The sequence below is a fragment of the Scyliorhinus canicula genome, chromosome 6, assembly GCF_902713615.1.
Source record: "Scyliorhinus canicula chromosome 6, sScyCan1.1, whole genome shotgun sequence".
NCBI classification, from domain to species: Eukaryota; Metazoa; Chordata; class Chondrichthyes; order Carcharhiniformes; family Scyliorhinidae; genus Scyliorhinus; species Scyliorhinus canicula.
Genome location: NC_052151.1, coordinates 54,033,295 through 54,060,018, shown reverse-complemented (window position 1 = coordinate 54,060,018; position 26,724 = coordinate 54,033,295). Strand labels below are relative to the sequence as shown.

Below are 26,724 nucleotides of genomic sequence, written 5' to 3'. Positions count from 1 at the left end.
TAATTCAAGACCAAATTGGATGAAAGAAAATAAATCTAAGCAGGACTTGTAAATGTGATTAGATGGTTTGCTTATTTTGAGTGTGAAAGCCACATATAGGCAGTTTATTTCTGTCAATGTGCTACTCTTCATCTTGTGAGAAAGGTGCTGATTAAACATATGTTCTTTTAAATCCTAGTCAGATGTGACTAACGAACGTTTACATGAGTCTTGTCTTTTTCTTTACAGGTGGAATGTTTTTGGCAACAGGGAGCACAGACCATATTATAAGAGTTTACTACTTTGGGTCAGGGCAACCTGAGAAGATTTCAGAGTTGGAGTTTCATACTGTAAGAATCTTTGTTCTCTAGGAATGATATTAATTGATTTACCAAGGTGAAATCAAAATTAATGTCATGACGTTGAATATTGGAAATAAAATTAAATGTGACCAAAGAATCTTGCAACAGGAAACGAGAAATTTGGACCTGTGTCGGCTATTTGGGGAAAGCTGTCCTCACCCAGCTATTTCTTCTTGCCCCATCCCGTTGGTCCTCTTCCCGTGCATGTTAAATTTCTTTTGAACTTTCCCATGTATTCTGCTTTCCAAATCTTAACAACTCTCTGTGAAAAAGTTCATCCTAAAATCCTCTCTCTTTACGCTCCCATGATTTTAAATCCACGATATCTAGTTACTGCCTTGATCCCTAGAGGAAACAGAACAAAACTGAGAAACCATCAAAATCCCAAATAAACCTACTGGATCTCCCTATAACCTTTTTCACTGCAAGGCGTAGAATTCCAACTTTTCCAATTTCTCCACATCACCTAAGTCCCCCATCCTTGGTAGAATCCTAGTAAACTTTAGCACGGTAGCATTGTGGATAGCACAATTGCTTCACAGCTCCAGGGTCCCAGGTTCGATTCCGGCTTGGGTCACTGTCTGTGCGGAGTCTGCACATCCTCCCCGTGTGTGTGTGGGTTTCCTCCGGGTGCTCTGGTTTCCTCCCATAGTCCAAAGATGTGCAGGTTAGGTGGATTGGCCATGATAAATTGCCCTTGGTGTCCAAAATTGCCCTTGGTGTTGGGTGGGGTTAGTGGGTTATGGGGATAGGGTGGAGGTGTTGACCTCGGGTAGGGTGCTCTTTCCAAGAGCCGATGCAGACTCGATGGGCCGAGTGGCCTCCTTCTACACTGTAAATTCTATGATAAACATTCCTTGTTGCCTGTTGAAGATCCTGACATCCTTCCTAAAATACACAATTGCACACAGCACTCCAGCTGGAGCCTAATCAATGATTTGTTAAGAATTATCATGACTTTCCTGTTTTGTATTCATTTCAACTATTTACAAGGCCGACTGGGCATCCCATAGGCTTTCTTAACCTCCTGATCAACTTTCCCTGCCACCTTCTAAGATTTGTGACTATGCACCTCAGGGGTCTCTCCTCTTGCAACATCCTCAAAACAATTTGGATTACGCTGCCTCTCAGTATTGTTTATTTCCAAAATGCATTGCTTCACATTTAATAATAATAATCTTTATTGTCACAAGTAGGCTTACATTAACACTGCAGTGAAGTTTCTGTGAAAAGCCCCTAGTCACCACATTTCGGCACCTGTTCGGGTACACTGTGGGAGAATTCAGAATATCCAATTCACCTAACAGCGCGTCTTTCGGGACCTGTGGGAGGAAACCGGAGCACTTGGAGGAAACCCACGCAGACACAGGAAGAATGTGCAGACTCCACACAGACAGTGACCCAAGCCAGGAATCAAAACTGGAACCCTGGAGCTGTGAAGTATCAGTGCTAACCACTGCACTACCATGCAGCCCACCTGGGTGCCTGTACCCACCCACCTTTCTATGGTAGAATGTCGTTCAGTTTTCTGCTACTGCTGGATCCCACTGCCCGATGTACTTCCATTGAGAATTTGATTGAAGGGCTAACAGCTTGATAATGTAAAAGGAATTACAATAACCATGGCTTGATTGTGATAACTTCAACATTGTCTCAACCAGAAGTGGGAAGAAAGTGAAGCATGTCCCTCTATTCTCTACAGCTCTTTGCACCCTACACCCTGTAAGAACTCCATCCCTTTCTCTCAACTGCTTTGTCTCCGTCGCATTTGTTCCGATGATGCCACTTTCCAAAATGGTGCTTCGAAAACGTGTTCCTTTTTCCTCAGCCGTGATTTTCCACCTACAGTTGTGGACAGGGCCCTCAACAGTGTGCGGTCCATCTTCCGCGGCACTACCCTCGCCCCCTCCACTCCCTCCCAGAACAAGGATAGAGTCCCCCTCGTTCTCACATTTCATCCCACCAGCCTCTGTATGCAAAACATAATCCTCCGCCATTTTCTCCAACTCCAGCATGATGCCACCACCAAACACATCTTCCCTTCATTCCCTCTGTCAGCATTCCGCAGAGAACGCTCCCTCTGAGACAATATAGTCCACTCCTCCACCATACCCAGTACCTCTCCCATCACCCATGGCACCTTCCCATGCAATCGCAGAAGGTGTAACACCTGCCCCGTTACCTCTTTCATGCTTAACATTCCAGGCCCAAAACACTCATTCCAGGTTAAGCAGTGTTTCACTTGCATCTCTTCCAATTTGGTCTACTGCATTCGCTGCTCCCAATGTGGTCTCCTGTATATCGTAAGAAGTCTTACTTAAAATCCAACATGTTTGTTTCAAACACTAGCTTTTGGAGCACTGCTCCTTCCTCAGCTCAATCTACTGCTAAAGTTTGAATCTATTGGCATGCCTGAGACCAGGACAGCTAATTGCTGCTTACTTTGCAAGTGGAAATCCTTACGAGGGGCCCAACGCATGCATGACAAGGAATTGTGGCAGCCAACTGATAATCTTTATTATCACAAGTAGGCTTAGATTAACACTGCAATGAAGTTACTGTGAAAAGCCCCCAGTCACCAAACTCCGGCGCCTGTTCGGGTATACCGAGGGAGAATTCAGAATGTCCAATTCACCTAACAAGCACGTCTTTTAGGACGTGGGAGGAAAATGGAGCACCCAGAAGAAACTCACATAGACACAGGGAGAACATGCAGACTCCACACAGACAGTGACCCAAGCCGGGAAATGAACCTGGGACCCTGGCACTGAGGCAACAGTGAATACAGGGGCTGGTTTAACACAGGGATAAATAGCTGGCTTTTAAAGCAGACTAAGGCAAGTCAGCAGCATGGTTCAATTCTCGTACCAGCCTCCCCGAACAGGCGTCGAAATGTGGCGACTAAGGGATTTTCACAGTAACTTCATTTGAAGCCTACTTGTGACAATAGGCGATTTTCATTTTTCAAGCACTGTGTTACCGTGATGCTCTTTGAATATTGGAAAATCCATGCAAGAGGTTTACCTATCTATAAAATGGAACATTTAGAACATAAGAACTAGGAGCAGGAGTAGGCCATCTGGCCCCTCGAGCCTGCTCCGCCATTCAATGAGATCATGGCTGATCTTTTGTGGACTTGGCTCCACTTTCCGGCCTGAACACCATAACCCTTAATCCCTTTATTCTTCAAAAAACTATCTACCTTTATCTTAAAAACATTTAATGAAGGAGCCTCAACTGCTTCACTGGGCAGGAAATTCCATAGATTCACAACCCTTTGGGTGAAGATGCTCCTCCCAAACTCAGTCCTAAATCTACTTCCCCTTATTTTGAGGCTATGCCCCTTAGTTTTGCTTTCACCCGCCAGTGGAAACAACCTGCCCGCATCTATTCTATCTATTCCCTTCATACTTTTATATGTTTCTATAAGATCCCCCCTCATCCTTCTAAATTTCAACAAGTACAATCCCAGTCTACTCAACCTCTCCTCATAATCCAACCCCTTCAACTCTGGGATTAACCTAGTGAATCTCCTCTGCACACTCTCCAGCGCCAGTACATCCTTTCTCAGGTAAGGAGACCAAAACTGAATATAATATTCCAGGTGTGGCCTCACATTACACCTTGTACAATTGCACCATAACCTCCCTAGTCTTAAACGCCATCCCTCCAGCAATGAAGGACAAAATTCCATTTGCCGCCTTAATCACCCGTTGCACCTGTAAACCAACTTTTTACGACTCATGCACTAGCACACCCAGGTCTCTCTGCACAGCAGCATGTTTTAATATTTTATCATTTGAATAATAATCCCTTTTGCTGTTATTCCTACCAAAATGGATACCCATATTTGGCATGCATGTAGATTCCAATATAGATGTTTAATTTATTTTCAAATGGCCAAATGATTGCTGTCACCTAATTTTTACTCCTGTCTACATTTCTGTTAGGACAAAGTTGACAGTATTCAGTTCTCCAACATGAGTGACAGGTAAGAATAAGAATACGACATGCAACTTTAAATCCGTGTAATTGCTACAGTTTGTTAGATAACATTTGTCAACTGATGACTTGGTTTGTGCTTCCTAATGCAGTGAACCTGACTGTTCTTGTACATCAAAACTTACATTTTTAGAATTATATGATAGAAACTGGCCTCTCAAATATCAAGTTTTTAAAAATTCATTCATGGGTGGTGGGCATCACAGGCTGTGCCAGCATTTATTGACCATCTGTAATTGCCCTTGTTAAGAGTTAACCACGTTACTGTGGATCTGGAGTCACATGTAGGCCAGGCCAAGGCAGGATGGCAAACATTCTCCCTAAAGGATTAGGGCAATGAACCAGATAGATTTTTACGGTTTTATGATAATCAACAGCGGTTTCATGGTCATTATTAGATTTTAAATTCCAGATTTTTAGGACTCTGATTTACTAATCCAGTAGCAATACCACTATGCCATCGCCCCACTTTGTGCAAATTATTTTTGTTCTCATGGAAACAGACATTAATAGGAAAGAGAGCTATTTGGTCCATCATGATTGTACCGACTATTTGCTGGAGTAACTCTAATTTAAACCCACTGCTCTGTTGTCTCCCCATATCCCTTCTTGAGCATCCACTCTCTTCCAGATTCTCAGTAGGTTTTATCATTGCTCTTTTTAAAGCAACTATCTTTAATTCCCTTTTAGAAAAGTTCATGTATTTTGATTTAGCAATAGTTTGAAGCATAGAATTTCACATACTAACTGCCCTGTGTAAATATTTTTTTCTAATCGTCCTTTTATTCCTTTTATGGGATTGTCATAAATTTGTGTTCTCATTATTGTATCATTGATGGGTTGAACCTGTTTACACTTTCTGCATGTTTTTCTGTTACATCTTTGAATAAAGATTGCATTATCTTTCCTACCACCGACATTAAGCTTAAGTGGTCCATATTTCTCGCGATTTATTCTAAATTCTGTTTTAAATAAAGGACTCCGATTAGCTGTCTGCCAATCCTCTGGCACTACCCTTTCTAATTCTTTCCTATATGGCAGCTCTGCTATCGCACCCGTAACTTATTTTCATATACATTTAATGTAATTTTCATGTGAGGTTCTGGCTCTGTTGGTAGGTTTGTTAGCGGAAGTCGTGATGGGACTGCAAGGATCTGGCAGTTTCGACGGCAAGAGTGGAAAAGCATTTTACTGGACATGGCTGTCAAGCCAGCTGGGTGAGAGACCAGAGCTATCTTTTCATTTATGTTGCTCTACGGTACAAAGTGTTATTACTATAACACCCTGGACATTAATCTAGAAATATTCCCGTTCGCAAACTACGCCTGCAAAGTGCAGAAATAGCGTCCGTGGCAGAAAATGTGCCAGTGTTGCAAGCGCTGGGAAGCTGAAGTTTGGCTTGAACTTTGGGTGGAGCTGCAGGTAGAGAAGGTTCTGATTACAAAAGTTTGGAAATGACCATCCCTGTGATGTGATTGGAGCCAAACAGCTGATTTTAGTTATCATGTTACTTCACAGAATGGGCCAGTTCTCATTGCAGTTGTTAATCTGATCACTGAAAATTATGCCTTCCGCGGACCAATGGCAGATGCGGAAATAACTGATCTGTTATCTCACGTTCACTGTCAAAAGTGCAGTTTAGCCTCAAATCTTCACATCACTGCAATTGTACTAAATAAAACTCTGTTTCATTTTGGTTTACTTTGAATATAAATGTTGGAATTTCAAAACATAAGGAAAAACCTAGCAGGTTTCCAAATCACAAATGTCAATTGAGGATTTTACTTTAACTGTCATAATACCTGTCAATATATGGTACGAAATCTAGATCTGTGGCCTAGTCTTCTAACCTCTGTGTATTTCTTGTACTCAAATATAAAAGACCATAAGAAATAGGAGCAGAATTACGCCACTCGGCCCATCGAGTCTGCTCCGCCATTCAATCATGGCTGATATTTTTCTTATCCCCATTCTCCTGCCTTTACCCCATAACCCCTGATCCCCTTATTAATCTAGAACCAATCTATCTCTGTCTTAAAGACACTCAGTGATTTGGCCTCCACAGCCTTCTGCGGCAATGACTTCCACAGATTCACCACCCTCTGACTGAAGAAATTCCTCCTCATTTCTGTTTTAAAGGATCGTCCCTTTAGTCTGAGATTCTGTCCTCTGGTTCTAGTGTTTCCTAGAAATGGCAGTCTGTTAACTCTCCTTAGCATCTTCTCCAGAGCCGAGGTACACAGACAAAATCCAAGTATCGGTGTACCAAATCTGTCTACTGCCTATGTATGATGTTCGTGGTACACTCTAAAATCCCTTTGCCCTCACTGTAACCATCTCATATCGCAGGTCCATCTTTAACATGATGCTATCATCTTTTACCATCGTCTCTTGATTAATATGATTTAACAGGCATTCTCATGTAGAATAGTAGAATCATAGAATTTGAATGCAGAAGGGGGCCATTCGGCCTATCGAGTCTGCACCGGCCCTTGGAAAGAGCACCCTACTTAAACCCATGCCTCCACCCTATCCCCGTAATCCAGTAACCCTGCCTAACCTTTTTGGACACTAAGGGCAATTTATCATGGCCAATCCACCTAACCTGTATGTCTTTGGACTGTGGGAGGAAACCAGAGCACCTGGAGGAAACCCATGCAGGCACGGGGAGAACATGACAGTGACCCAAGACAGTGACCCAAGCTGGGAATCAAACCTGGGACCCTGGAGCTGTGAAGCAACTGTGCTGACCACTGTACCAGCTGAAGAAGAGGACATTTGACCTGCCCTGCTCTCTGCAAGAGCACTCGGGTAGTCCCAGCCGTACAATCTTCCACTGTCAAATTTTGGCAATGCTCTTGTGAAGTGCCTTGGAATATTTAGCTATGGTAAAGATGCTACATAAACGCAAATTTATTTTGCTGATACGCATCAGGGAATGCAGAGGTACTTGTATTGTTGCTTTTCTACTTTGTAATGGTCCAAAAGTGATCATTTATCTCCGGAGTCAGGTCTCAACCTGACTCTGGGAGACACCCGTGTGAGAAGCTGAAATGGAACTTAATTTCTTCTGAAAGCAGATGCTGCTGCATTTTCTATATGCAGGTAGAGTGTCTCGAGTCTGGCAATCCGAAAACAAGACTTTTTTTAAGCTGTCACTCTTGAATTTTAATTATTATAAGATGAGTAAAATAACTTACCGGCTTGTTCAGTTCAGTGCTGCAGTGGCAAGCCGACTAGTTATCTGCTTCCCGCGCCTGTCGTTCTCATGCTCGGAGGGGTCCGTGCGATCCTAAACCCCACCTGACTTGGCCCAAACCTCCTGACCCGAAAAGCGGCACGATCTGAAATGCCACATGGGTTCAGTTCCAGGATTGCCGGTTTGAGACATTGTACCTGCATTTAAATTTACTAGTTGGCAGAGAACCCCGTGCATTTATTGTTAAGGTTTTTTTCCTGGCCAGTAGAAGTCAGGTTTTACCCAGATAGCAAAACCATGGAATTCCTACCGTGCAGAAAGAGGTCATTTGGCCCATCCAGTCTGCACCATTGAGTGAGCACCCTACTTAGGCTCACTCCCCCGCCCTAACCCATGTCCCCTCCTAACCTGCACTTTTTTGCACTGGGAGGAAACCGGAGCACCTGGAGGAATCCCACGCAGACACGGAGAGAATGTGCAAACTCCACACAGACAGTCAATCCAGACTGCAAGTGAACCCGGTTCCTGGCGCTGCGAGACAGCAGTGCTAACTACTGTGCTGCCATCCGATGATGCTTACTGGACATAGATATTGGGCTGTATGCTCTGCCTCACAAATCGAGGTCCGCGCCCATGCTCCGGCCCCTCCCAGGCAGCGAAAATTAGTTTTGCATCTCACGTCGGCGAGGGCATGTAAAACCAGAATTTGCATGCATTTAAATGTGATTAGTGGCTTGGACACTTCCATGATGCCACAACCCTCTCAGGCAGGCAGCAGTCACACTGATGCGAATTACTACAAGTATTTACAAACGGGCATTGGGCGCCATGGCTGCGGAGTGCGAACGGGAGGCTAAAGAAACATTTAAAAAGTGGAAAACTGTCGGGCTTGCTGGGGGGCTGGCTGCCCAGGCCGGGGGCAGTAGCTTGGTGTTGAGTCCATGGGCTTTATGTGTCCCACTCAGGAACGCGGTGGCCTGGTCTGTATTTTAAATGCACCCCTTTGGTGCTACTTACAGGCTCCTGGCTGCTCACATGGCTGAGTGCTGCCTGTGTCCTTTGAATGCTCAGAAGACCTCTCGTCATCTGGGAGACCACCCAGGATCACCTCTGGGTTACCTGCCAGGGCACGAAAACAAGATACAATGCTGATAGATAGTGGAGTAGCAACGAGAACAACCTCGTGCTGTAAAATGCATTTTGAAAGTTATGAGAAGCTGCCATTGCATCATCCTATTCCGCTGTGTCTTTTGTACAAGTGGCGATACATTGTTCGTGCGATTATTTGTGGATCTGTAAAAACACAGGTTAACAGGTTGTTAATGATGATATTGTAGGTTAATATCAGGTACATCTTGCTACACTTCCGAAGTGCTGTGCACTAAACTCTTATTTAAACCCTTATTAAATCCCGGCTTGGGTCGCTGTCTGTGCGGAGTCTGCACGTTCTCCCTGTGTCTGCATGGGTTTCCTCCAGGTGCTCCAGTTTCCTCCCACAAGTCACGAAAGATGGCTTTGTTAGGTGAATTGGACATTTTGAATTCTCCCTCCGTGTACCCAAACAGGCGCCGGTATGTGGCGACAAGGGGCTTTTCATAGTAACTTTGTTGCGGTATTTATGTAAGCCTACTTGTGACAATAAAGATTATTTATTTAAAATGTGATTTCTCAGAAAAGCTTTAGTATGCTTGCTATAAGCTTGAGTCGCACACGTTCCAGAAATGTGCACATGTTATGCTTTATCATGTTGAAATGAGAATAAAATGACTGAATTGTTATTATTAAGTGTCAAGTGGTGGAGTCCAAGTTAAAACTAATTGAATGATGTGTAGACTATTGTACTGCTTGTGGCTTATTTCTAACATTCACGGGAGCCCAGAGGACTTTACCAGATGTGAAGCAGGTGAGAGACGCAATGAGGTGTATGTAAATGTAAAAGTTTTTTTCAGAAGTCTTACACTTTGAGAAGTTTAGTTTCCTTTTAGAAAGAATGTTGTTAACATAAGCCATTCTTGTTCTTAAAAGGTATAATCCACAAGGATTAGAAGATAAAGTGAACAAACTGAAAGTAACCATGGTGGCATGGGATCGTCATGACAACACTGTTATTACAGCAGTCAATAACCTTACGTTGAAGGTTTGGAATTCTTGCACTGGTCAGCTTATACATGTTCTGATGGTAAGAAGCTACAGTATTGGTGTTGAGTAACCTAATCTAGCACATCATCAGAATTTTCAGTTTGTGTTACAAAATGAAGATTACCTTCTTCCTCTCTCTCTGGCTTGGAGTAAATCCATGTGTTCTGTACACCAAGGCTTCTTTTGTCTCTCTTTCTCTCCCAAACCTGCAAGCTCGTCTTGACCACTCTTTAGTATCTTTTCAAAGCGACTGCTCTTCATGTTTCAGCACCGACTCTGTGATCATGGGAGATATCGCAGACAAGTCTGATCCTGACCAGTGCTTCATCGTGCAGCAAAGCCACCACATCAAGATTAGCAGTCGTAGCTCTTTTTTTAAACCTTTCCTTCAGCCTGGAACACTCAACTCTTGTACTCCATGTTAAGACCAGTGATCAAATTTATATTCTGGTTCAGCAGCACAGAATCCTCTCTTTTCAAGATTTCCTGCCAAATCATGTTATTCGTGACCGTCATTATTCGTCATTTTTTTTCTTCATCTAAAACTCACTTTATGCACAGCTGTAATAAACAAACTGGATTTGAAGTCCCTGACTTAATAATTTTCATTTTCTCCAAGGGAGTGTTACAGTTATCATACCCCGCCGCTTTAGCCCAATTCCCTTTTCCACTGAATTTTCAATACGGTGTCCTTTTGATCATTTCTCTCTGATAGTTCCTCATTTACGACCTTGCTGATATTCCTGCAGACCAGCTTTCATTCGCTGTAAACACATTTCTGTCACTCTCTCACTCTCGGGTGCAAACCCTGCCCCCCTCCTCCAAATGTTCCCATGACACTTGTTTGCTTTCATTTTATTTCTTATGTACTTCGCTTTTTCTTTTTCCATTGATATCAATTGTTTTCATGTTCCCTCACCCTTTCCAATCCCTCTCTCTTATTTATTTTATAATCCTCATCATTTTTCTCAAGTTTTAGCTATTCTGGGCAGCACGGTGGCTCAGTGAGTAGCACTGCAGTCTCACGGCGCCGAGGTCCCAGGTTCGATCCGGCTCTGGGTCACTGTCCGTGTGGAGTTTGCACATTCTCCCTGTGTTTGCGTGGGTTTCACCCCCACAATCCAAAGATGTGCAGGCTAGGTGGATTGAACACGCTAAATTGCCCCTTAATTGGAAAAAATGAATTGGGTACTCTAAATTTATTAAAAATAAAAAATAAACAGTTTTGGCTATTCTATTCTTAATTCTTATTTATCCAAAAGTTGATGCCTGATGGGCAGTATCAAAGAACAAAGCTGGTTATTCAGTAAAAGGTGGGCTTGGATAGGTAAAGTTGGATGTCATCACTAGATGGGGTGGGGGGAGAAATTTTCAGCCCGTGTTCACCGTCAGAGAGAAAGGCGACGGAGGTGGAAAATCCAGAGAAAAAATATGGTTTCCTCCAGTGACGTCGCATGGTTCACTCCCATGAGGGCGAGAACTTCATTTTAATGGATTTGAATTAATTTAAATGCCCCCCCCCCTGATGTTACCCCTCACATCGGCGAGGTTTGCGACAAGTTTTGAAAGACAAAATTCAGTCAAGGTCATCATCCCTCCTGGGGGTGAAAAGGTAAGTATTGCCCCCCGGTGCACAAAGGTAAATATAGCCTCTGGGTAGGATGGGAGGCAGTGAGGGAGTGGATGGAAAAACATGCCGCGCAGTGCCCTGGCACTGGTTGGCACTTCCGACCTGTGCCAAGGGGCAGAGCTAGGATGGGCCCTCGTGGGAGCCCCATGGTGAGGGGTATTTCCCATGGGGAGTGAGGGGAAATCTTGCAGGCAGGGGGTGGGGAAAGTGGGCACTGAGTGGGTTGAACGCTGACAATACTTCTGCGGTGATCAAGATGGGTGGGGGCCCAGGCCTCCCCGGTGCCAGCTCCGTCAGGCTCCGCCCTTTTAGGGTGATGGTGTAAATCACGGCCACTTTCTGATTTCTCAGAGAGGCTCAACATTTAGAAAGAAAACTGGGGCGCAATTCTCCGGTCCCACGCCGGGCGGGAGAATCGCGGGAGGGCCGCTCTGGCACACCCTGCGATTCTCTCTCTCTCTCTCTCTCTCTCTCTCTCTCTCTCTCTCTCTCTCTCTCTCTCTCTCTCTCCCCCCCCATGGAGTTTTGCGGCACGCCGCTCGAACGGCGACCCGCGATACTCCAGCCCGGATGGGCCGAGCGGCCTGCCGTTCCCGACCTGTTCACGCCAGCGGCAACCACACCTGGTCGCGGCCGGCGTGAACATGGCGCCAAAGGTTCGTTTGTGGCTTGTGGGGGGCGGAGAGGGGAGTGAGCACCATGGCCGTGCTCGGGAGGGGACTGGCCCGCGATCGGTGCCCACCGATCGTTGGGCCGGCGTCTCCAAGAGACGCACTCTTTCCCCTCCGCCGCCCCGCAAGATCAAGCCGCCACGTTTTGCGGGGCGGCGGAGGGGAAGACGGCAGCCTACGCATGCGTGGCTGACATCATTAGGCGCACCGGCCGCGTCATTCTCGGCGGCCGACATTTACGGAACGCCGCTCCTAGCCCCCGGGGGGGGGGGGGGGGGGGGGGATAGGGGGCGAGGAGTGGCCTCCGACGCCGTCGTGAAACACTCCGGGTTTCACGACGGCGTCGGGAGTTTCGGAGAACTCCGCCCCTGGTTTGTGCAGCTGGAGAGCTACATGCTGGGTTTCAGTTTGAGTCCGGCACTTTGAGAAAATATGATACATTTTCGCTCCATATAAGCTGACTCTATACGATTTCAAAAAATTATTTGTGGCTGATATTTTCAGAAAAGCAGCATACTAATTTCCCATACATGTGTTGCTGGTTATTAATAATTCATCATTGTTGTTGCAGGGACATGAAGATGAAGTGTTTGTACTTGAACCTCATCCTTTTGATCCCAGGGTCCTCTTCTCTGCAGGGCATGATGGCAATGTGATCGTTTGGGACATAGTGCGGGGAGTGAAAATTCGATCTTATTTCAATATGGTACAAATGTTTATGTTTTTTTTGAAGTGCATAAATGCAATTTAAAAATGAATTTACCCTATTTGCATTGATAATTGCCATTATTGTTACAATTATTTATTTTCAGCTGACAGAGAAAGTTACTTTAAATCTTCCAGTGGTTTGGTACTTTGTCACCTTTCTGGTATTATAAATACTTTTGGTTTAGTTGCCTTTTTTTGCACTTAATGAACATCATTAAATACATTAGCGCATGGAAATGTTTTTACTCTCGAGCCTTGGAGAGGCATCACTGAACAGGATGGAATAGTGGGATTATTTTGCTGTCACTAAATGTACCTATTCAATTTACAGGTCACTGCATATTTTGCATATAGCACAACATAAGCATGCATTTCAAATGATATATAATTTCTCCCCAACTCTATTTTGACTCGATGGGAAAATAAAATTAGAATACTTAGGCAGTCATTTTGTCCAGTACAGATGCGATGGGCCAAAGGCCGTTGTCCGTGCTGTAGATCCCTATGACTCTTAGCCGATCTCCATTCTTCTGAAGGTTGTGACTTCAGTCGTTCTGTGGGTATTGTAGGTCTTCCAAGTGGTTGCTGAATTTTGCATGTACGTGTCTAAATACTGCATGCTTCAGACATCATGGCCCAAATCTTTGTTGAGTAAGGTCTCTGTGCTTTAGCGAAAATGGGACTGGAGCCCTGATTCTCAAAATCCTAACCCCAAACCTAATGAGCACAATTTCCGGTGGTGTGGGAGAGCAGGGGAGAGCTGTAGTTTGCATATCTATGGTTCATGGAGGCATGTAAAGTGCAGCTGCCTTCAACAGATGCAATTTCTGTTAATGGGGATGGCCAAAACACAAATCGTAGGCTTCTGACATTTGAGGTCCAAACCTGCTAGAGTTATTTGAAGAGGTCCAGTTACCCTTTTGGGAGAGGTCCAGGTACCCATTTGGAAGAAGTAGACATGAATGTGTGTAAAAACCCATTTTGTCAAGGCATTTAAAACCTCAAGCTCATTTAAAAATAACTGCTTGTATTTGAAACAAAATGGTGCTTGCAACTTCACTAGCTGTCTGTTCACACAAGCCGGAGGACTATCATTAAATGATTAACACTGCATGAATGGTTGCACAGCCTAACATCACAGTGGGAGGGTGGGATGTTAATCCACAGTTTGATAGCTTTGGGTGGCTATAGAGTTTTAAAATGGTAAAGTCATCAGTAGACACTTAGAATTTTATTTTATCTCACCATGGCTCCTGAGATCTATCCATGGTGGATACTGGGTGGGTTGCCGTTGAAAGTATAAGGACTAAGGGTGATGAGGCATGGTTCTATAAAGGCCCATGGGGATGGGTATAGGGACAAGTGGACATGGAGGGTATGAGGGGCTGGCAGAGGGGCATCAGGTGGCATGGAAGAAATGAGGCATGGGTTGCCTTGAGTTGCCAGTAAGTTGGCATAGGTTATAAAGAGCCATGGAGGTGAGTAGGTTGGCATGGCCGGTATGGAGGTCATGGGGGTAGGTGGGGGCATTAGATGGCATGGATGGGGAATGAGAAGTGTGTGGGTGGTGGGGTATGAGAAGCAAGAGCTAGAGGGCTGATTTTGGTTTTATTCTTTTCTTTTTAAGGTTGGGAAAAAATTGCAGAGCCATGAGTTGGGCCTCTTAAACAGCCCGCTCCGCACCCAGTAGCCCCATAGTTGCCTCTGAAAACTTTCTGGGGGAGGCGGGCCCGACTCCAATTAGCACCCCCGGAACAAAAATCAGACTATACAGACAGGTTTGGGGTGTTGGGGATTTTCCTGTCATTGCGCTCCCAAATCGGGAGTGAAAATTTGTTCCGACGTTTCTACAAGAGCATAAACGCAGAGCCTGACCTAGTTCTCCCATAATATCTGTAGAGATATAGTTTCAAATAATAATCTGTGAACAATACCAGCCGAATAATTTTATTGCAGAGAATGATCCTGTTCTCTGTCCAATGAGACCTGCATTATTTAATTGATATCAGCAGCAGATTTGAGGGCAGCACGGTAGCATTGTGGATAGCACAAATGCTTCACAGATCCAGGGTCCCAGGTTCGATTCCGGCTTGGATCACTGTCTGTGCGGAGTCTGCACATCCTCCCCGTGTGTGCGTGGGTTTCCTCCGGGTGCTCCGGTTTCCTCCCACAGTTCAAAGATGTGCAGGTTAGGCGTATTGGCCATGATAAATTGCCCTTAGTGTCCAAAATTGCCCTTAGTGTTGGGTGGGGTTACTAGGTTATGGGGATAGGGTGGAGGTGTTGACCTTGGGTAGGGTGCTCTTTCCAAGAGCCGGTGCAGACTCAATGGGCCGAGTGGCCTCCTTCAGCACTGTAAATTCTATGATATATATGTTTAGGGTTACAGTACCACAGGATTCTGAGCAGGAATCCTTATAGGAAAACTGAAATTGGGTTTCTTCAATCCAGAGGAATGTTTTCAGTCATATTGTAATTATGAGTAAATAAAGTCTTCAGCACCCCTGCTGACTATTTGCATTGCAAATATTTACGAAAATAGGGGTGCGCGATTCTGCGGTTGGGAGAATAGCGGGAGGGCCTCCCGACATTTTTTGCGCACTCCCGCTATTCTCCCCCCCCCCCCCCCCCCCCCCCCTCGCCCGACCCACGTCACAAATCGCCGCTCGCCGTTTTTTACGGCGAGCGCCGATTCTCCGGGGCTGAGTGGCCGGGCCTTTACGCCCGTTTTTTCACGGCAGCAAACACACCTGCTTGCTGCCGTCGTAGAAACGTGCGCTGGATGCCCGTTTGGGGCATCCAGAGGCCCGTTTGGGGCGGGAGCACCACAGCTGTGCTCGGGAGGGGACATGCCCGTGATCGGTGCCCACCGATCGTCGGGCCTGTGTCCAAAAGGGATGCACTCTTTCCCCTCTGCCGCCCGACGAGATCAAGCCGCCACATCTTGTCGGGCGACGGTGGAGAAATGCGGAACCGCGCATGCGTGGGTTGGAGCCGGCTTGGCGCGCGGCCTTAACGACAGTCGTTAAGGCCGCGGCGCCGTGGGTCCCGGGAACGGGCGTGAAGGCTGCCGTGAAACACGGCCAGTTTCACGGCAGCCTTTACGACTCTCCGCATTTGCAGAGAATCTCACCCATGGTCTCTTGTAACCACGAAGATTGTTAGAAAGTATTAACTCGGTGCTCGAGTAGTTCAGATTGTGGGAGAACAAGGCCGGAAATGGCTCCCTAGAATTATACTGCTGAAATTGGTGTGTTTTGTTGTGATTCGGTGACAGACTTATCTCCGAGCTGTCAGTTTAAATGGAGTTAAATCTGAACAATTTGAAATGAAATGAAAATTGCTTATTGTCACAAGTAGGCTTCAACGAAGTTACTGTGAAAAGCCCCTAGATCGGGGAGGCTGGTACGGGAATTGAACCATGCTGCTGGCCTGCCTTGGTATGCTTTAAAAGCCAGCGATTTAGCCCAGTGTGCTAAACCAGTCCCTGATAATTTAAAAGCACTTGAAGCTTTTTTTTTTGAGTATCATGATTTTTGATGATCCCTAATTAACGTGGGAGGACCACCATGTGTTCCCCCAACTCTAATATAAATGGATCCCCCAACGTTGCCTTATTGTTGATTCTTCTAACTACATTTGTGGGAAACACATAACATTTGGAAAGCCTCAGCCATGACGTATTTGGGCACAAGAGTGAATCTCAAAGTTATTGTTACATGTCTCCACTTCAAATCTAACTTGGGTTTAGTGTCACTGCTAAAAACAAGTCCTTTAGACAAAGCTATAAATAACACAGTGGGAACCATGGATGACGGGTGGAATTGTGAGACTAGCTAAGATGAAAAAGGAAGCATACATAAGATCGAGGCGACTCAAAACTGATGAAGCTTTGGAGGAATATCGGGAAAGTAGGACGAATCTCAAACGTGCAATAAAGAGGGCTAAAAGTGGTCATGAAATATCTTTGGCTAACAGGGTTAAGGAAAATCCCAAAGCCTTTTATTCGTATATAAGGAGCAAGAGGGTAACTAGAGAAAGGATTGGCCCACTCAAAGACAAAAGAGGGAATTTATGCGTGGAGTCAGAGGAAATGGGTGAGATTCTTAATGAGTGCTTTCATCAGTATTCACCAAGGAGAGGGACATGACGGATGTTGAGGCTAGGGGTGGATGTTTAAATACTCTAGGTCAAGCCGTCATAAGGAAGGGGGAAGTTTTAGGTATTCTAAAAGGCATTAAGGTGGACAAGTCCCCAGGACCGGATGGGTTCTATCCCAGGTTACTGAGGGAAGCGAGGGACGAAATAGCTGGGGCCTTAACAGATATCTTTGCAGCATCCTTGAGCACGGGTGAGGTCCCGGAGGACTGGAGAATTGCTAATGTTGTCCCTTTGTTTAAGAAGGGTAGCAGGGATAATCCAGGGAATTATAGACCTGTGAGCTTGACGTCAGTGGTAGGCAAACTGTTGGAGAAGATACTGAGCGATAGGATCTATTCATATTTGGAAGAAAATAGACTTATCAGTGATAGGCAGCATTGTTTTGTGCAGGGAAGGTCATGTCTTATAAACCTAATAGAATTCTTTGAGGAAGTGACAAAGTTAATTGATGAGGGAAGGGCTGTAGATGTCATATACATGGACTTCAGTAAGGCGTTTGATAAAGTTTCCACGGCAGATTGATGGAAAAAGTGAAGTCGTATGGGGTTCAGGGTGCACTAGCTAGATGGATAAAGAACTGGCTGGGCAACAGGAGATAGAGTAGTGGTGGAAGGGAGCGTCTCAAAATGGAGAAAGGTGACTAGTGGTGTTCCACAGAGATCCGTGCTCGGACCACTGTTGTTTGTGATATACATAAATGATCTGGAGGAAGGTATAGGTGGTCTGATTAGCAAGTTTGCAGATGATACTAAGATTGGTGGAGTTGCAGATAGCGAGGAGGACTGTCAGAGAATACAGCAAAATATAGATATATTGGAGAGTTGGGCAGAGAAAGGCAGATGGAGTTCAATCCAGGCAAATGCGAGGTGATACATTTTGGAAGATCTAATTCAAGAGCGGACTATATGGTAAATGGAAGAGTCCTGGGGAAAATTGATGTACAGAGAGATCTGGGAGTTCAGGTCCATTGTACCCTGAAGGTGGCAATGCAGGTCGATAGAGTGGTCAAGAAGGCATACAGCATGCTTGCCTTCATCGGACGGGGTATTGAGTACAAAAGCCGGCAGGTCATGTTATAGTTTTATAGGACTTTGGTTAGGCCACATTTGGAATACTGCGTGCAGTTCTGGTCACCACATTACCAGAAGGATGTGGATGCTTTAGAGAGGGTGTAGAGGAGGTTCACCAGGATGTTGCCTGGTATGGAGGGTGCTAACTATGAAGAAAGGTTGAGTAGATTAGGATTGTTTTCGTTGGAAAGATGGAGGTTGAGGGGGGACCTGATTGAGGTATGGACAGGGTGGATAGCAACAAGCTTTTTTCAAGAGTGGGGGTGTCAATTACAAGGGGTCACAATTTCAAGGTGAAAGGGGGAAAGTTTAAGCGAGATGTGCGTGGGAAGGTTTTTACACTGAGGGTGGTGGGTGCCTGGAACGCTTTGCCAGCGGAGGTGGTAGAGGTGGGCACGATGGCATCATTTAAGATGCATCTAGACAGATATATGAACGGGTGGGGAACAGAGGGCAGTAGATCCTTGGAAAATAGGCGACTGGTTTAGATAAAGGATCTGGATCTGCGTAGGCTGGGAGGACTGAAGGGCCTGTTCCTGTGCTGTAATTTTCTTTGTTCTTGTTCTAAATCGCGCTCTCAACCTCTACTAGCAATCACCCATTGTCACCTCCAGACTCATTACTCCAATACTTTACTGACTAGCTTCCCAGTCTCAATTCCCTTCATGTTTCTGTTAATTTAAGCCTCTGCGGCCCTTACCAATTCGCATACAGCTACAATCGGTCCACAGCAGACGCCATCTCCTTGGCCCTACACTCATCCTGGAGCATTTTGACAAGGACTCTTAAACCAGATCCTATTTATTGACTACAGCTCCACCTTCAACATCATAATCCCAGCCAAGCTCAGATCAAAGCTCCAAAACCTAGGACTTGGCTCCTCAATCCGCAACTGGATCTTCGACTTTCTGACCCACAGACCTCAATCAGTAAAAACAAACAGCAACACCTCCATGATAGTCCTCAATACCTGGGCCCCGCATCATAGCTTGGTGTGGCAGCTGCTCAGAAACTGCCACAAGAAACTTCTCACAAGAAACTTCAGAGAGTCGTGAACACCACCCAGTCCATCACACAAACCTGTCTCCCATCCATTGACTATCAACACCTCCCGCTGCCTGGGTGGGACCCCTCCCACCCAGCTTACTCACTCTTCCAACTTCTTCCATCGGGCAGGAGATACAAAAGTCTGAGAACACGCACAAACAGATTCAAAAACAGCTTCTTCCCCGCTGTTACCAGACTCCTAAACGACCCTCTTATGGACTGACCTGATTAATTCTACACTCCTGTATACTTCACCTGATGCGGTGTCTATGTATTTATAGTGTGTACCTTCTGTTGCCCTATTATGTATTTTATTTTATTTTCATCTCCTAAATGATCTGTTTGTGTTGCTCACAGAAAAATACTTTTCACTGTACCTCGGTGACAAATCCAAATATTGTGTACCAGACTGAATCCTGCTCTCCCAGCACCCGTATCCTCACTGACCCATGATGGCTTACAATGCTACAAATTTAAAATACTCCAATGGCTCCACTCTCCCCATTGGTGTAACTTTTGAAAGGATTGCGACATAATTCTCCCCACTCTGCCTCCCCATTTTAATCCACTGCGTTTTGTTGTCTCAGCACCACCTCTCCTTCACTCTACTACTGGTGGTTGTTTCTATAACTACACATTCTGTATTCCGGAATTGCTTCCTTCAATTCCTCCAGTGACCCTTTGTCCCTGAAAAAGCGAGTTCTTCAGCAAAGCATTTGGTCACGCCACCTGTGAAGTGTTTTGGAATTTGTTCCTGTTTTAAACCAAGGTGATGGTGATTGTGGTCATCACCCTTTTTACATTACTTGTTCTCTGGAAGTGGGCAACACTGGTAAGGTGCAATTCTTGCCCATCTGTATTTGGCCATCTCCTTAAATTTCTGTACTTGTTGTGCTGATTTTGTTCCCACAATGATGTTAGATAGGGGACTGGATTCTCCGCAGCCCCCGCGCCAAAATCGCGTTTGACGCAGGGGCGGAGGATCGAAGTTCCCGACCGAATTGGGCCCGGCGATTCTCCGGGCTCCGGAGAATCGCTCGTCCGCGAATTGGGATGCCATTGCCAGAGGCCCTCCCAGCGATATTCCGCTCCCGATCGGCCGAGTTCCCAACTGCGTAGAACTAATATGGTCGGTACTCTTGCGCGGCGGCACTGGTGAGGGGGGGGGGGGGGGGGGGTGTCGAGCACCAGGGGGGCCTTGTGGTTGGTCCGCGGTCCAAGGCCGCCATGGTGCTTGGCGCGGCCGCTGGAGGCCGCTACAGTGTGCGCACTGGGAACCGGAAATGGGGGGCCCGTATTTGCAGCCAAAGCTGTGTGAAGCTCCCTGGGTCCCTGCTGCCCCCTGCATTGTTTCCAGGAAACTGGGGAGTGAAACAACAGCGTTTTTACGCCGAAGTGGGGACATAGCCCCATTCTGGGAGAATCCAGCCCAGGGAATTCCAAGGAACAGACCCAGCAATCATGAACGAGCCGCGCTATATACCCGACAGAAGTTGGAAGCGATTGCATTCCCACAACATTGCTGTTCTTGCCATTCCTGATGGTGGATGTGGTAGAGGATGAAAATGTTATTAGAGTAATTGGGGTGATATACAACAGTGAATCTTGTAGGCTGTATACAGTCTGTGAGAGGGTATGAGTGACGGGTGGAATTGATACCAAGTCCAGTGTGGGGCACCAACTAAGGAAATTTCTGTCCAGGATTGTGCTGATTTTGAGTGTTATTCAGGCTAAATCCACCCAAACAGATGGTGAACATTCCACCACACTCACTTGAATCGGATGGGCTTTGACTTGATAGAGAATGGCCAATTTCTCCAAGTACCCAACCTCTGCCTTGTTCTTGTAGCCATTCATCCAGCTCTTGAAACTCAGTTTTGTTTTTGGAGAAAATATCTGAGCTTTATTCTATATAGTAACTTCCTATTTTCCCTGTCAAATCCGAACTGCCTGGTGGAGGTTTTGGATAACAATATTACACGATCCCATAGAATATTACAAGCCGCCTTTGTTAACCGGAATTAATTGTAAAATATTTAGTGGTTTAGCTTTGCAATTGAGAAAGCTGAAACCTGGGGCGGAATTCTCCACTCCCCACGCCGGGTGGGAGAATCGCGGGAGGGCCGGGCGACTCACGACACGCCGCCCTGGCACCCCCCCCGCGATTCTCCCACCCCCCCGCTCGGATGAATCGCTGCTTGCCATTTTTCACGACGACCGCCGATTCTCCGGCCCGGATGGGCCAAGCGGCCTGACGTTCCCGACCGGTTCACGACGGCGGCAACCACACTTGGTCGCTGCCATCGTGAACATGGCGCCAAAGTTTTGTTTGTGGCTTGTGGGGTCGGAGAGGGAAGTGAGCACCACGTCCGTGCTCGGGAGGGGACTGGCCCGCGATCAGTGCCCACCGATCGTCGGGCCGACATCTCCAAGAGACGCACTCTTTCCCCTCCACCGCCCCGCAAGATCAAGCCTCCATGTCTTGCGGAGCAGCGGAGGGGAAGACGGCAACCGCGCATGCGCGGGTTGGAGCCGGCAGCTGTCGTGACGTCAGCCGCGCCAGCGCGGGTTGGAGCCGGCCAACCTGCATATGCGCGGCTGACGTCACTTAGGCGTCGCGTCATTGTCGGCGCACCGCCTTGGCGCAAGCATCAAGGCCCGGTGGCCGAGATTTACGGAGCGCCGCTCCTAGCATCCTGGGCGGGGGGGGGGGGGGGGGGGGGGGGGGGGGGGGGGGGTGAATAGGGTGCGAGAAGCGGTCTCTGAGGCCGTCATGAAACTCGGCCGAGTTCACGACGGCCTTCCTGATGCCGCGCGGGAGCGGAGAATTCCGCCCCTGATTTTGTTGTTCTCTTTTGCGATCTCTCTCATTAGTATTTTCAGTTGATATTAGGAAGATAAAAGATCAAGCAGTATTCAAGTATATTTTTATAAAGCTTATTATGAATAGAAATTATGCGTCAGTTTAGTTTCATTAGTTTGTAACCAGTTGAATATTCTAGAGCTCTTGATTCCTTGGTGCTACAAATGACTGTCACTTCTAGAGTCTGTGTAACACTTAAAACCGACCTCCCTCCCAAGTAATCACTACAAATGCAAATGTGCGTACCATTGTCAGCACATTTACTTGGGAATTGTGAGATCTTCGTTCTATTTAAAGCCACTTAAGTCATGTGGGGACGATGAGTGTAATTCATGCAGCTGAAATACTGTATGTAGTGTTCTGGTTGTTTTCAACGGGTAGCCTTGGGCATTAGTTCAATAATTGTCTTGTGCTTTAGCCCACTCTACAAAAATTCCAAGACTTCTTTTGCATCTAAAGAACAGAATAGTCTCTCTGCCATTGCTGCTGGTGTTTTTAATCTTTAAATCACTAACTTCTCTTGAATTAAATGTGGCTTAATTTCTGTGGTGAGTATGGTTATAGAATGTTTCTTGTCCTTGGGGAATATAATGGAGTTATGTAATTCTAATTTTTAAAAAAACCTCCAGGACCAGAAGTGCAATAATTTCAGTGTTCCATGTGGTTCAATAAAATTAACCGTTCCGTTCTTTATTAATCATCCTAATATTTAATTTTTTTTTTGTAATGCAACATGTACAACTGCTTTACCTGTGCATGTTCCTGCTCATTTTTACATGCTGTGTATGTATTTATCTTTCAGATTGAGGGTCAGGGGCATGGAGCAGTGTTTGACTGTAAATGCTCCCCTGATGGGCAGCATTTTGCATGTACTGACTCCCATGGGCATCTTCTCATCTCTGGTTTTGGTTCAAGCAGCAAATATGACAAGGTATGCATAAGGAAAAAATATATATATAATTTTCTGTTTGTATTGGTAAGGAACATTTTCTAATTCTTTTTGTGACTAAAGCAGTGTAACTACATTTAGATTATGCTATAATTTGACCTCATTACTTAAATGTTTAATTCTTAGCTGCTAACTTAGCATGAAGATAGGAAACTGGAGATCAAGAAGAGTATGGTAGAAAGTTATCCAGATGTGTGTTTCCTACAGGCTGTTATTCCGTAACGAACGGGTTTGTCAGTGTGAAATAAGATCGCTCTTTGCAAAAAAGGAAATGAGTGAATCGATATTTTTGATAATGTAGGAGATTTTTTACTTTCAGATTGCAAATTTTTTTGTTTGTTGATCTATTATTGTAAGTCAGCAAAAGTGACATTAAGCATATTCTGTTTTTTCTTCCGGTTGCTTCATAACTTTATTTAAATTTTTGGCCTTTTATTGTTTCCCTGAGGCCATTAAAAGTGAGCCACATAATCTGAAACTGTAGTCACAGGTCGAGGTAGCAAGATTCATTCCTTGAAAGACATTGGTTATATTTTTACAAAAATCTAGCATATTTCTTGCTCATTTTCTAGTACTTGTCCACAAATTAACCAGATTTATTGAATACATTTTTACAACTTGACGTGGTGGGCTTTGAACTCATGACCTCTGGTGGCAAGAAATACGACATGAAAAGAAGATTGGGAAGATACATCATTCGGGTCTTTAAAGTGATGAATTAATGGGTCATATAGATGTGAGAAGGCTTATTGGCTTCAGATGATGTGTAGACGATATAGATTCAATCTCGTGAAACCCTATCCTCGGTTAGAGATTCATTAGAAATATATTTCCACACAGTTACATGTGGAATCAGCTTCCATCTGAGTTAGTGTTTAATTCTCTGAATTAAAAATAGTTGAATAGTTATCTGGCAGGAAGTTGCATTGAATGTTACAAAGATAGATCTAAGCCTGAGTGATCAAATAGCTAGGAAACATCCCTGGTATGTTGTTCAGTACATGGCTTGGAGGACATTTGTTGTTTAGGAGTTTCACCTGGTATCAAGCGCCCTCCTCAGGCATTTTGGATTGTGTTGCATGGGCTTTGTCTGGTACATTGGAGGGTATGGGTTTGATGACTTTCTTCCATTCCACTGTTTCTTGCAATATTGTGTGGTTTTTTTTCAGAAGCTACTAATTAATTTAGCATTTTCCGGTTGCGTATATCTGAGCTTATTGATCTTTTTTAAAAAATAATAAAAAGGGTGTAAAATGATGATTCGGGATATTGTTGTTTTGGCCTGGTTGGGAAGGTTTAGTGATGGTATGACTGCTTCCTTTACTTTATGGATGTGATCAACGTATTTTGCATGCAAATATCAGCCGGGTAAATATGTAACCATTCTTTTTTTTTCCAAAATCTTTATTTTTCATAAACACCAAATGTTAAGATTTTCTATTCAGGTGCCACAATGAAGAATGCTTTTTATTGACTTTTATTAGTTTAAACCTAAAACTCATGACATGTTTTTGGAAAGTGCTACATAACATGCAGTTTGATATAAATAAATGAATATCCAAAAATACAGGGGACATTGACTGTAGGTGAACAAATGTTTATCGAAAACAGACATTGTCTTTAAAGTTTTTGGTAATGATGGCCTGGGCTTTATGGTCAGCAGCAAAGTGATCATGTTCACTGCTGACTTCAAAAATGGTTGCCCGCAAAGATCACGCGATCGTATTTATTTCCCCTTTTCTGGTGTCAGCTGTTGGGAATCTCCAGCATCCAGCAACAGTGATTTCATTAATGTATATACTCATATGCAGTGACCTGTTCTCTGCAAATGAAAGGATATGTTTAAACCATGCACGTTTTTTGATTTACCCTGGAGCTTGGGGAGGCAATTGTTCCTCGTTGGTTTCTCCATGGCAAAGCCTTGGTCCATCAGCGTTGACTTGCCAATCAGTCAACACCCTGTATAAATTGTTGTGATCATTTGAAATTTGCCATTATTGTGTGCCCTGATGAGTGCAAGGTGAAAAGTTTCAGCAAGATGTCTCTGATTTCAGCAATAATAATGGTTTCTTCTACTTGGTTAATTTATGTGGGTCCCAATGGAAAATGCTCCAAGATAAATGCCATCAATTCAACAAAGCTTTCAAAATAAATTCCAATATCTTTCAATATATTTTCCTGTAGATTTCTGATCAGATGTTCTTCCACACTGATTATCGACCCTTAATTCGCGATGCCAACAACTATGTCTTGGATGAGCAGACACAACAGGCGCCACATCTCATGCCACCTCCATTCCTCGTTGATGTGGATGGCAATCCCCATCCACCAAAATACCAACGACTGGTACCTGGACGCGAGAACTGTAAAGATGACCAACTCATCCCACAGATGGGTGTGTCTGCCACAGGTAATGGATTATGTTACAAGCTAAAATTTCTGAAACAGATGTTTGCTCTCCTGAACTTGGTTAATGTTCACTTAAAAACATCTACACTTTTGCTGGAATGCAAGCACATGACCTGTTAAAAGTTGTTTCTTTTGTTACATTTTTGCCTGTCAATAGTTGGAATTTTTATTGCTCTGTTAAGTCGGTGTTGTTTCTGATACTCGTTAAGTGGATGATAACGATATCGCCAAGGATCGATGTCTTGACAAAATGGTACATCTCATTTATATTTTTCTGAGTTTAGTATATTGTAACCGGCATGAGATCCACGGGGCCAGACCGATCAGGCTCCCCGCGAGTCTCGTGGAGTACAAACTCCCCACACTGAGGGGTGGAGCTCCCTCATCAGCAGGAGAGCAAACCAGAATATAATAATAATAATCTTTATTAATGTCATAAATAGGCTTACATTAACACTGCAATGAAGTTCCTGTGAAAAGCCCCTAGTCGCCACATTACGGCGCCTGTTTGGGTACACAGGGGGAGAATTCAGAATGTCCAAATTACCTGACAGCACGTCTTTCGGGACTATTGGCAGGAAACCGGAGCACCTAAAGGATACCCATGCAAACACTGGGAGAATGTGCGAACTCCACACAGACAGTGACCCAAGCCGGGAATCGAACCTGGGACCCTGGAGCTGTGAAGCCATCGTGCTATATAAAATATATAGAACATAAAAACTTGGCCCGAGTGTGGGCTGGGCGCGGGTAGTCCCTTCTGGGACCTGAGTATGGAGTGTCTCAGGAAAAGAAACATAAAAACAAATAGGAGCAGGAGGAGGCCATTTGGCTCTTCAAGCCAGCTCCGCCATTCATTATGATCATGGCTGATCATCCAGTTCAATAGCCTAATCCTGCTTTCCCCCATATCCATATCTAACTGCTTCTTGAAACCATACAATGTTTTGGACTCAACTACTTCCTGGGGTAACGAATTCCACAGGCTCACCATTGTCTGGGTGAAGAAATTTTTCCTCATCTCTGTCCTAAATGGTCAACTCTGTATCCTCAGACTGTGTCCCCTGGTCCTGCACACACCCACCACTGGGAACATCCTTCCTGCATTAACCCTGTCCAGTCCTGTTAGAATTTTATAGGTTTCTATGAGATCCCCCTCATTCCCCTGAACTCTAGCGAATACAATCCTAACCGATTCAATCTCTCTTCGTACGTCAGTCCTTCAATCCCAAGAATCAGTCTGGCCAACCTTCGCTGCACTTCCTCTATAGCTAGAACATCCATCCTCGGATAAGGACACCAACACTGCATGCAATATTCCTGGTGTGGCCTCACCAAGCCCCTGTATAATTGCAGCGAGACATCCCTGCTCCTGTACTCAAATTCTCTCCCTATGAAGGCCAACATATCATTTGCATTCTTTACAGCCTGCTGCACCTGCATGCTTACCTTCAGTGACAGGTGTACGTGGATACCCAGGTCTTGTTGTATGTTCCCCTCTCCTAATTCATGGGCATTCAGATAATAGTCTGCCT

General features: G+C 45.1%; 1 protein-coding gene across 3 annotated transcripts in view; it reads left to right on the top strand.

The window, feature by feature from the left end:
- The window catches only part of LOC119967148 (pleckstrin homology domain interacting protein), a 322,696-nt gene that overhangs the window by 173,671 nt on the left and 122,301 nt on the right, over nt 1-26,724 (top strand). For all 3 annotated transcript variants that reach the window (XM_038799297.1, XM_038799295.1, XM_038799294.1), the window contains exons 11-17: nt 229-329; nt 4,292-4,332; nt 5,462-5,560; nt 9,568-9,721; nt 12,554-12,688; nt 22,634-22,762; nt 24,965-25,190. In XM_038799297.1, the coding sequence (XP_038655225.1) occupies nt 229-329; nt 4,292-4,332; nt 5,462-5,560; nt 9,568-9,721; nt 12,554-12,688; nt 22,634-22,762; nt 24,965-25,190 (885 nt within the window). The remainder of the gene's footprint in view (nt 1-228; nt 330-4,291; nt 4,333-5,461; nt 5,561-9,567; nt 9,722-12,553; nt 12,689-22,633; nt 22,763-24,964; nt 25,191-26,724) is intronic.